The sequence below is a fragment of the Palaemon carinicauda genome, chromosome 16 (assembly GCF_036898095.1).
Source record: "Palaemon carinicauda isolate YSFRI2023 chromosome 16, ASM3689809v2, whole genome shotgun sequence".
NCBI classification, from domain to species: domain Eukaryota; kingdom Metazoa; phylum Arthropoda; class Malacostraca; order Decapoda; family Palaemonidae; genus Palaemon; species Palaemon carinicauda.
The window spans coordinates 5,477,961-5,491,010 of NC_090740.1; the positions used below are offsets into that span (position 1 = coordinate 5,477,961).

At 38.3% G+C, this 13,050-nt stretch overlaps 1 protein-coding gene across 1 annotated transcript; it reads left to right on the forward strand.

The window, feature by feature from the left end:
* The first annotated feature begins 1,992 nt into the window (after positions 1–1,992).
* Positions 1,993–2,598, forward strand: LOC137655911 (uncharacterized). Its single transcript, XM_068390131.1, has one exon. It carries the CDS (start codon positions 1,993–1,995, stop codon positions 2,596–2,598), a length of 606 nt encoding a protein of 201 aa, XP_068246232.1.
* The last annotated feature ends 10,452 nt before the right edge of the window (positions 2,599–13,050 follow it).

Consider the following 13,050-nt stretch of genomic DNA (forward strand, 5'->3'; position numbering starts at 1 on the left):
GAATTCTTCACCCAAGAAGTTATTGCATTGTAATTGTTCAGTGACCACTTTCCTCTTGTTAAGGGTAGAAGAGACTCTTTAGCTATGGTAAGCAACTCTTCTAGGAGAAGGACACTTCAAAATCAAAACACTGTTTTCTAGTCTTGGGTAGTGACACAGCCTCTGTACCAAGGCCTTCCAGTCTTGGGTTAGAGGGCTCTTCCTTGAGGGTACACTCGGACATGCTGTTCTGTCTTCTTTCGCTTCCTCTTGTTTTGTTGAAGTTTTTGTTATTCTTCTTAAAAAAAATTATTTTTCCTTGTTTCCTCTCCTCACTAGGCTATTTTCCCTGTTGGAGCCCCTAGGCTTTTAGCATCCAGCTTTTCCAACTAGGGTTGTACTTAGCAAGTAGTAGTAATAATAATAATAATAATAATAATAATAATAATAATGATAAGGGGTGCTGGCTGTGCTGGAGTGTCCCCAGATAAGATTAGTCAGCTATAAATTGCCCAGTGAAGCATCAGTATCTTCATCCTAACTATCAGCCATTACATTAGCAATTGAGATTGTTAAATCCATTGAGGGTGTATCATAAGTTTGTGATTTATACTAATTAAAAAAGTGCCGTAGATATCCTAAAAGTGTTACACTCTGAAAACTCCATTTGTATTGAAAATAAAAGAGCATCTTGACAGGTTTTACTCCCGCAGGATAATCCTTGACTGGTTTTACTTCCACAGCGTAAATGTAGACAGGTTTTACTCACGCAGGGTAATTCTAGACAGGTTTTTCTCCCACAGGGTAATTCTTGACAGGTTTTCCTACAGAGCGGTAATTCTTGAAAGGTTTTACTCCCGCGGGATACTTCTTGACAGGTTTTACTCCCGCGGGGTAATTTTTGACAGGTTTTACTCCCGCAGGGTAATTCTTGACAGGTTTCCTCCAGCGCGGTAATTCTTGAAAAGTTTTACTCCCGCGGGGTACTTCTTGACAGGTTTTACTCCTGCGGGGTAATTCTAGACAAGTTTTCTCCGAGGTAATTCTTCGACAGATTTTACTCCCGCGGGGTAATTCATGACAGGTTTTACTTCCACCGGGTAATTCTTGACAGGCTTTACTCCCATAGTGTAATTCTTGACAGGTTTCTCTCCCGTAGGGTAATTGTTGACAGATGTTGCTCACGCGAGAGAATTCTTGACAGGTTTTTACTTCCGCGGATAATCTTGACAGGTCTTTACTTCTGCGGGTAATCTTGACAGGTTTTACTCCTGCGGGGTAATTCTTGACAGGTTTTACTTCAGCGGGGTAATGCTTGACTACTATTTTTGCATTGCCTTTATATGGACATACTGTTCATAATGAAACTGACTTCTGGGGACAGATTTTATTCATACTGAGTGGGACTGTGCAATTGAATTTCTTTGCTCTTATGTGATTTACCATCAACTCATTTGCATTCATAGCTTGGCAACTCCTATGCGGAAGTGTAGACACATCTTTTCCTGTCACACTACTGATAATGGGACCTTGTCCTTAGATAATTAGTGGGAATTCTAAGAACTCGAATGAGTTAAAAACTCCATCTGGTACACTTCCATCAGGAATACATGGCTCCAGCCCAAGAGACGGATTTTGACATAGGAAAAATCTATTTTTGGGTGAGATAGCCATGTCGTCCCGATGGACCAGCCAGTAACTTTTCATCCCTTCCTAAATCTCAGTGTGAGACCTTGCGTCGTGCGATGGCTGTTACTGGAATTGTAAACCAGGAAACGTGTAGCAGCACACTGTGATCAGAAGTTGAAACGGCTCTCTCGCCCATATATAGTAGCACACTCGGATCGGAAGTCGTAACGGCTCTCTCGCCCACGTATAGTAGCACACTGAGATCAGAAGTTGTAACGGCTCTCTCGGCTAAGTATAGTAGCACACTGTAATCGGAAGTTGTGACGGCTCTCGCCAACGTATAGTAGCACACTGGGATCGGAAATCGTAACGGCTCTTTAACCCATGTGTAGTAGCACACTGAGATCAGAAGTTGTAACGGCTCTCTCGGCTAAGTATAGTAGCACACTGGAATCGGAAGTTGTAACGGCTCTCTCACCAACGTATAGTAGCACACTGGGATCAGAAGTCGTAACGGCTCTCTCTCCCATGTATAGTAGGACACTGGGATCAGAAGAGGTAACGGGTCTCTCGGCTACATATAGTACCACAGTGGGATCAGAAATTGTGACGGCTATCTCGCCAACGTATAGTAGCACACTGGGATCAGAAGTTGTGACGGCTCTCTCGCCAACGTATAGTAGCACACTGGGATCAGAAGTCGTAACGACTCTTTCACCCAAGTATAGTAGCACACTGGGATCGGAAGTTGTGACGGCTCTCTCGCCAACGTATAGTAGCACACTGGGATCAGAAGTCGTAACGGCTCTCTCGGTTACGTATAGTGCCACAGTGGGATCGAAAGTTGTGACGGCTCTCGCGCCAACGTATAGTAGTACACTGGGATCGGAAGCTGTGACAGCTCTCTCGCCAAAGTATAGTAGCACACTGGGATCGGAAGTTGTAACGGCTCTCTTGCCCATGTATCCAATCCTATCCCTTATCCTTTGAGGCAAGGTTAACCCATTCGGGGAAGGATAGCCATGGCCTGTTTTCAACACATCCCTGTTGTATACACAATATCTTTCGGGATACTCGCACCAGGGGATATAACCCTTTGATACTTCTCGTGTTAAACTCTCTGGTATATCACTCGCATAAATATACTAAGTAGAAAGCTGCCTTTGAGGAACTTCCATCAGGACGACATGGCTATCTAAAGCAAAAATAGATTTTTCCTATGTCAAAACCTGTTTTATATATGTGTATATATATATATATATATATATATATATATATATATATATATATACAATATGCATATATATATATATATATATATATATATATATATATATATATATATATATAATATATTTATGTGCATGTGCGGAATTGTTTATGATGTGTAAAAGTTATGATCAATAGATTCAATCTCAACTCTTATTCATGTATAGATGTTAAAAAATATATTTCTTCAGAAATGACTTTTATTACGTTGTTTTTTCCAAAAATATTATGCCATTTATCGAGTATAAAGATGAATTTGTATAATTTTAAAAATCCAATACTATGATTGTATCCATAGGTAACACTCAAAACAAAGCAGTAAAATTTAATTAAATTGGTCCCCTGTATTTTGTGCTGATTGAATCTGTCTCAAAGAAACTTTTAAACTTCTTGCCGCAGATTATGAGCACGTTATTCCACGAGTTTTTTTTTTCTTTTTGTATTACTGACATTTGCTTCTAGTGGCTATAGTTATGTCTATATGTAAAGCCTTTTGCAGTCTCTTAATGCAAACCATTTCGAGTAGTGGGGTCTCACCAAATTCAGTGTGTTGGATTAGTCCAGGCCCAAGTTCTGGGACACTTCATCTAGAAGCAGTTTCATTTCTTCTTCTATAGTGGAAATACATTTAATTATTCGGTTTAATAGCTAGTTCTTAATTGCCTCTTGTCATGGTAGTGCAATTTTTTTTTATTGAGTTTGAAAAAAAGATGATAAGTTCAGCTTATCCTAATCGAAAATGGGATTGAGCAAAAGCTTCTATTATTAAGCCACCAGACTTTGGAAAGGAAGCATAAGAAACGCGATATGCAAGCCAAGTGGAACAGATTTTGTGGTGTCTTCTGTACTCTGTAAAGTGGCACTGGAGTGTTCTATATCAAGACTGTCGTCCATACTTTTGATTAAGAACATGAAACAGCATATTTCTAATATGAAAAATATTTTGGCCATGGTATCCTCTTACTCATTGCTGGAATTCTAGAATGTTTATTGATCAATGGAACTAACACGCCTGGCAGGGTCTCCAGTCCAGACACCAGTTAGGTTATTCTACCGAAGATCCAAGTTGAAGAGGACCTGTTCACGAAGTCCAGTCAGGGGATGATGGTTCTTTATATATTTGCCATTGAGTGATCGTCCAAATATTGGGCTTCAACTGCTAGAGTACTTAGACAACTGTACTGCCTCGTTCGTTCTGTTCTCAACATGAAACCCCAAATTTTATCAATCCTGCTCCTCAAAATCTCTCTGGATATGGCTCTTATTCAAGAATCTGAGGCAGACCAGGGCACTCTCTGGAGATCGGTCCTGATATCACAGACTCGACTGGAAAACGGCGCTCGCCAGAGTGGAAGTCAAGTTTATTCACCTTCTATTGCATCAGCTTCTTTTATCAAACTGATCTGTTCTGCTAGCTGTCAAAATCTGGACTGGTGCAACCTATGGCGTTATTCATTGGACACCGCCTCTTGTTTTTTCTATTACATGTATGTGGTTGCTGAATACAAGGAACTCGACACAGCAAATGCTCTACTTTGTTACACCAATAGTATGAAGGACTATGCTGCTGGCTCAACTATCACAGGTTCTAAACCCTTACTTCCCAGATATAAGGAGCATCTTGTTGATGGAATCCACAGTTATGGAAATTTTGCCGACTGTGCTATCACTGGTCACTGCTGGGATGATTGGTACCTGATCGACCTGGGCAGTATGCATCCCATTCGTGAAATTAAGTTCTTAACAGAAAACTACTACACAACTGTTGACCTTAAAGACTACGAGTTTCGCATTGGAGATCACCCCGTGCCGGGAGGGGACTTCTCATCCTACACACAATTTGCCTTTTACAGTGAACCTTTGGGGCCTGACAAATTCATTGTTCTGACTCAAGATCCACCGATAATTGGCCGTTATGTGTCGATACAGAGATGGAGTGATAGAAGCACATGTGACCCGGCAGGGGGCACCCTTGATGCTAAATGCAACCTCAACATCTGCCATTTGGAAATATATTAGTGATGTCAATAAGTAAATTATCTACAAGTCTGAAGATTTTCATGCTGATATATAATCTATTATAAGTGAAAATTAAATATAATTCTTTTCCTTGAGTAAATCTGTTTTTGATTTCGTTACGAACTGGTCTCAGGTTTCAATACAGACTCAAAGGATTGTATGTTTGCACATCCAATGAAAAAGACCATCCGTTGGGAATCCATTGGCCTACTAACTAGAAATTTGAAGCAGGTTACAGTAGATTATGAAAATCAACTTAAAACACTCAATGGCTGAATTAGATTAGTTGTTTGTAACTTTTGCTTGTATTATTAGATGAAAAACTTACTCACTCATGTATAGAATTTAGCATTCAACTATATTCTTGATGGAAATATATTCATAAACTTTAACTATCTGTTTTCTTCTATGAAAGCCAAATATTTTATATCATATGTCTTGTCTTGAATTATCCATTATCTCCATTTGTGTGTGTTAATATATAGAGTATTTACCTGGAATATGAAAATCATCGATGGAATTATTAGAGAAATTGTGAAGCAAACAACAGGTGTTGGTACTGAAAAGAAACTTCAGATATTGGTGAAGGAAGCGCAGGTATTTATTAGAAGGAAGAAGCAATTCCTGGGTGTGATCTTCTTGGACTTGGGTTCTGTGGGAGGGGCTTGTAAGCAGATACTAGAAAGCTAAAGTTATATATGGTGATGTTGATGGCCAAAGAATTGAAGGGTTGATTCCAATCGGTGAATCAGTAGGGTATTGTGTGTGTGTGGAACTAAAGACAAGGATCAAGAGAGGTCTTTGCAGGATATGGCTTGAATGTTTCAAGGATCTGGGGAAAGACTTCTTGTGGCACAGAAGTGGTAATGTTTGGGTGAATTGAAATCAGGACAAAGAGATTATACCTGTTTTGATCAGGAATGGTTTACAGTATAGGTGGATTAGTTATTCAGACATGATCATTATGCTGCAAATTTCGTGGTCTTTCAAACTCTCAGTCATGAATGGGTATGATTCGAAGCCAGTAACTCCTTTTCAGAAATTACCAGATAGATTGTTACCAGAGCTTAGAGTTGGTATGAGTTGCCATAGGTAACATTAAGTGCTAAGGCATTGTTGCCAGTGAGTATGCAGAGGTGGTCTGGTCTTGAGGAGAGAATGATAGAAAAATAGCTGTCTATAATTGATAGATTATACACTACCAATGCATTTCAAAGATATGTATAGAATACAGTCGATTGTTGTGTTAGGTGCAGATATTCACACTTAGTTGAGCTCAGTTGCACTGGATTCTATTTTTCCTTTCCTCGCTGGGCTATTTTTCCCTGTTGGAGCCCTTGGGCTTATAGCATCTTGCTTTTCCACTAAGGTTTTAGCTTAGCTAATAATAATGACAATAATAATAATAGAGATTATGTAATTTTATGAATGTTATGTTCAGTTATTTCTTGTCCTTTCAAATTATTTATTTCAACTATTACTTGATTATCAATGTTGGTCATTTTTACCATTTCTTCGTAATTATTACTTATTAAGTGATAGTTATTATTTTTACAGATTTATATTCATGATTTTTATTTGATCATAAAATAGGTACTATTTAATTTTAACATAATAATTATACTTGATAATAATCCTTATCTTATTACCACTTAATGAATAATTTATCAATAATTGTATCCACTACTTTGACATAAGTAATCAATAAACATCGTTGTTGGCAAAGGATATTTAATCTTCCCTACTTTTTCCCAACTAATAAAATATAACAGTACGCCTAAAAAATGAATGATTGTGGTGGCCGATGTGGTAACGTCCCTGACTGGTGATCGCCAGACTACAGTTCGAGTTCCACTCAAACTCGTTAGTTCTTTTGGTAGCTGTGGCCTCGCCATCCTTGTGAGCTAAGGATGGGGGGTTGGGGAGCCTATAGGTATATCTGCTGAGTCATCATCAGCCACTGTCTAGCCCTCCTTGGTCCTAGCTTGGGTGAAAAAGGAGTTTGGTCGCTAATGATATGTAGCCTATATATGGTCAGTCTCTTGGGAATTGTCCAGCTCGATAGAGCAATGTCACTGTCCCTTGCCCCTGCCATTCATGAGCGGCCTTTAAACCTTTAAACCATCTGCTTTATATAATTGCAGAGAATTAAGATACCTCATCTTTTATTCTTCAAAAAAAAATAATCTCTGATATATGAAGGATTCAGCAATCAAATTGTATTCATTATTAATACTAGAAGTATTACAAAGTACGCTATTTTCATAAGGCCATTTTAACAAGACGTGCAAAGCTCAATGCCGAAGCAATGGGTTAGCCAGAACAACATAAAAAAAGACTTTAGGAATAATAGATAAGGATAATAATATTTCCCTGTTATCACCTAAACAAAAGGGATCAATCAACACATGCGATGTCCATTAACATTATTAAAGAAAATCAAATTAATCAAAACTTTGAGCTTTACATGACAAAAAGTTACAAGGAACTCTGCACGCAAGCCTGAATGTTCTACGTCAGACATTGATCTAGAATTAAATTAATCATATCTTGAAAGAGCAAAAAAACAAAAGGGGGGGGGGGGATTGGGGGCACCAATTAAACTCTCGTAAAATAGGCTTTTCTCTGTGGTAATATGTGGGAAGGTGGGCTTTGGCACCCTAGCAGTACCAGCTGAACTCGGTTGAGTCCCTGGTTAGGCTGGGAGGAACGTAGAGAGTAGAGGTCCCCTTTTTTGTTTGTGTTTCATTTGTTGATGTCGGCTACCCCCCAAAATCAAAATTGGGGGAAGTGCCTGGGGTAAATAAAAGCTTTCAACAAGATTGTCATGGCAGGTCATCGTCACTGCTGCTAAGGTCACTCAAGACCAGCGTCAATACAGTTAGGGTCTGTTCACGAGGCGGAGCTTAAACCTAACCCCGCCCCTTGTGAAACGTCACAGAGGACACTCCAGCCAGACTGCCGCCTTAAAGCAGGCCATACACGCACAGGATTGGCCCGCTGATTTGATCGCGAACAGTGTATGGAGGGTAAACAGGACAAACTCGACGGGACTAGCCTGTCTTCTCATCCTATCTGCATGTTTGACTGGACAGGCCAATCCCGTCGTGATTGGCAGTATGGCCCGCCAGTCTCGTGCTTGTGTGGCTGGGCACGGTTTCGCATGCTGACAGGGTGGACTCGCCTATCTTGACTCGTAGTATTCCATTTTCATCCCTTGATCGGAGCACTTTTTTTTATAAAGGCCTAAAGACAAACTGATTACATTTCACAAGTTTGTAATATTATGCATTTCGTTGCTCTTAATTTTAGGTTTTCTCCTCATATTTTCCTTCACCAAGTTATGATTTCTTTAAATTTACTCTCTTTTTTATAGAATATTTCATCTTTAAAACCACACAGTATTCTGCCTTTTTCGTGCAATAGTATCTTGTATTCTGATAATAAACAGATACTGAAACAAAAGGAAAAAAAATATTCTGATGAAGTTTTATGAATTCTCTTCATAGGAAAAAACGAAGGTGTAAAATATGGATAGAGAATAAATTAAGTAGCTACTAATAATTCTATTAACTTATGAATATCTCACATTTTCTCTCTGCCTATATAAAAGCAATTGCTTTCAAGTTTCTATAAATTAAAGCAAAACCAAGTACACCTAATTAAAAGTGCAGTATTGCTTCAGCATGAGATAATCTCCACAAAGGTCTAAAAAATACATTTAGTATTATATTCCTCACAGGGGACACTTGGGCTCTTGGATCAATGAGGATACACGGAAAAGTTAATCCTATAATGACTTCAAGAGAAATAAGTACATTACCATCCGCATCGATTCCCATAGTGGTGTCAGTCTTCGCACTGGTTCCATGATGAAATCAAAAGACTTTTCGTTCTTGAGAAATCATTCAAATTCATGTAAAACTCATATTCAATATTTATTAAGATCCAAGAAAGTAGACTGAGGTGGTATGGTCATGTCATGAGAAGAGATGAACAGTATATTGGGAGGAGAGTGATGGAAATGGAGGTACAGGGAACGAGAAGGAGAGGTAGACCAAAGCGAAGGTGGATGGACTGTATCAAGGATGACCTTCGATCAAAGGGATTAGCCGGTGATGAAGTGTAAGGACAGAGGTAGATGGAGAACGCTGGCCAGAAACATCGACCCCACATAAAGGTGGGAAATGATGTAGATAAAGAAGAAGAAGAAGAAGCCTGAATTCATAGATCTAAATTATAAAGAAAAATAAGGAAATTAAAAAGTACCAAAATTTGGCATTTTCAAAATTAGATGTAGGCTACCAAATATACTTGATACCGGGTAACGTACCAAATTCATTGTAAAACTACCAAAAAACATAACCATGTGGGCCTATCCTGGGTGCCCAATCCTCTTGAACTAGGCAGGCTAATCCATAGCGTGTGTGGGCATTTCTCACAGGATTGGAGCGTCGCTCCAGTCCTTAAGGACAAGCCGTACGGTCAGTCATCAGCGTGTATGACCGGCTTAAGTCTTATACTTTTATTGCTATGAACTAAATATTCCAACCTACATGAGCGCTATTTATGAAAGATGACATGTCATTACTCTGCTTTTTGTTGCTACGGTACCACAAGAAACTCAAAATACAAAGGAAAGATATTTCAGGTATCCTTGAAGCAAACAATATAAAAAGCCTGGGTGATTTTCTTCAGATATATAGGCAAAATTGATCTTCCACATGTACAGGTTTGTTTCATTCATTTTGAACACGACAATTTTGAAAATGATGTAAATTCGCGAATATTGGAGTTTCTCCTGAATTCTTGAAGAGTACGCCTTGTCCACCCCTTCATCTTAAATCATATGATGCCTTTTCCTTTTCTCAATCTTCTCATGCTCCTGAGTTTATTCTAGTTGTATATTCCCAAATAATCACATTATCCTAACCCCGAATGGCAGTGGGATTTTTGCTAAAGTTAAATATTCATAGACGTTTCAGCTATTTGGATTAGGATAACAGGACACTAAGAATTGTAGGGTCCAAAAATAATTTCATCTATCTATCTATTTATCTATTTACATAATATGTATATATGTATGTACACATATACTGTATATTTACCCATGCACACACACACACACACACACACATATATATATATATATATATATATATATATATATATATATATATATATATATATATATATATATATATATATATATATATATACTATGCAGAATGGGTCCCTAGATATTGCAAACAAAGCAGCTGACGAAAGCAAAGACAGTTTGCTGGTAAAAACTGACATTGACAGCTCATAAACCGACAAAAGTGGAATGATATGCCGTGTACCTTTGACCTGCAGTGGACTAGCTATGGCTAATGATTATGATTCTTTCCATAGCTCTCTTTGAGTTGTAACTAGCATATGTTATAAGGCTTTAGTAAGGACACAAGTTTTTTTCTGCATAAGTGAATGTTGGTAGGGCCATCAAATTAAACATTTTCCTTTTAGAGAATGAGGCATTTTACTTTCCATAACCTTTCTTTGTTATGCTATTTGTACTGATGGCTCTAAATCGTCAAACTATTATCAAAGAATTCTTCACCCAAGAAGTTATTGCATTGTAATTGTTCAATGACCACTTTCCTCTTGTTAAGGGTAGAAGAGACTCTTTAGCTATGGTAAGCAACTCTTCTAGGAGAAGGACACTTCAAAATCAAAACACTGTTTTCTAGTCTTGGGTAGTGACACAGCCTCTGTACCAAGGCCTTCCAGTCTTGGGTTAGAGGGCTCTTCCTTGAGGGTACACTCGGACATGCTGTTCTGTCTTCTTTCGCTTCCTCTTGTTTTGTTGAAGTTTTTGTTATTCTTCTTAAAAAAAATTTATTTTTCCTTGTTTCCTCTCCTCACTAGGCTATTTTCCCTGTTGGAGACCCTAGGGTTTTAGCATCCAGCTTTTCCAACTAGGGTTGTAGCTTAGCAAGTAGTAATAATAATAAAAATAATAATAATAATAATAATAATAATAATTATAATAATAATAATAATAAGGGGGTGCTGGCTGTGCTGCAGTGTCCCCAGATAAGATTAGTCAGCTCAAATTGCCCAGTGAAGCATCAGTATCTTCATCCTAACTATCAGCCATTACATTAGCAATTGAGATTGTTAAATCCATTGAGGGTGTATCATAAGTTTGTGATTTATACAAATTAAAAAAGTGCCGTAGATATCCTAAAAGTGTTACACTCTGAAAACTCCATTTGTATTGAAAATAAAAGAAAATCTTGACAGGTTTTACTCCCGCTGGATAATCCTTGACAGGTTTTACTTCCACAGCGTAAATGTAGACAGGTTTTACTCACGCAGGGTAATACTAGACAGGTTTTGCTCCCACAGGGTAATTCTTGACAGGTTTTCCTACAGAGCGGTAATTCTTGAAAGGTTTTACTCCCGCGGGATACTTCTTGACAGGTTTTACTCCCGCGGGGTAATTTTTGGCAGGTTTTACTCCCACAGGGTAATTCTTGACAGGTTTCCTCCAGCGCGGTAATTCTTGAAAGGTTTTACTCCCGCGGGGTACTTCTTGACAGGTTTTACTCCTGCGGGGTAATTCTAGACAAGTTTTCTCCAACGAGGTAATTCTTCGACAGATTTTACTCCCGCGGGGTAATTCATGACAGGTTTTACTTCCACCGGGTAATTCTTGACAGGCTTTACTCCCATAGTGTAATTCTTGACAGGTTTCTCTCCCGTAGGGTAATTGTTGACAGATGTTGCTCACGCGAGAGAATTCTTGACAGGTTTTTACTTCCGCGGATAATCTTGACAGGTCTTTACTTCTGCGGGTAATCTTGACAGGTTTTACTCCTGCGGGGTAATTCTTGACAGGTTTTACTTCAGCGGGGTAATGCTTGACTACTCTTTTTGCATTTCCTTTATATGGACATACTGTTCATAATGAAACTGACTTCTGGGGACAGATTTTATTCATACTGAGTGGGACTGTGCAATTGAATTTCTTTGCTCCTATGTGATTTACCATCAACTCATTTGCGTTCATAGCTTGGCACTATCGTCCCAACTCCTATGCGGAAGTGTAGACACATCTTTTCCTGTCACACTACTGATAATGGGACCTTGTCCTTAGATAATTAGTGGGAATTCTAAGAACTCAAATGGGTTAAAAACTTCATCTGGTACACTTCCATCAGGAATACATAGCTCCAGCCCAAGAGATGGATTTTGACATAGGAAAAATCTATTTTTGGGTGAGATAGCCATGTCGTCCCGATGGACCAGCCAGTAACTTTTCATCCCTTCCTAAATGTCAGTGTGAGACCTTGCGTCGTGCGATGGCTGTTACTGGAATGGTAAACTAGGAAACGTGTAGTAGCACACTGTGATCGGAAGCTGAAACGGCTCTCTCGCCCACATGTAGTAGCACACTCGGATCGGAAGTCATAACGGCTCTCTCGCCCACGTATAGTAGCACACTGAGATCAGAAGTTGTAACGGCTCTCTCGGCTAAGTATAGTAGCACACTGTAATCGGAATTTGTGACGGCTCTCGCCAACGTATAGTAGCACACTGGGATCGGAAGTCGTAACGGCTCTCTTGCCCATGTATCCAATCCTATCCCTTATCCTTTGAGGCAAGGTTAACCCATTCGGGGAAGGATAGCCATGGCCTGTTTTCAACACATCCCTGTTGTATACACAGTATCTTTCGGGATACTCGCACCAGGGGATATAACCCTCTGATACTTCTCGAGTTAAATTCTCTGGTATATCACTCGCATAAATATACTAAGTAGAAAGCTGCCTTTGAGGAAATTCCATCAGGACGACATGGCTATCTCAAGCAAAAATAGATTTTTCCTATGTCAAAACCTGTTTTATATATGTATATATATATATATATACAATATGCATATATATATATATATATATATATATATATATATATATATATATATATATATATATATATACACAATATGCATATATATATATATATATATATATATATATATATATATATATATATATATATATACAATATGCATATATATATATATATATATATATATATATATATATATATATATATATATATATATATATATATATATATATATATATATATATATATAATATATCT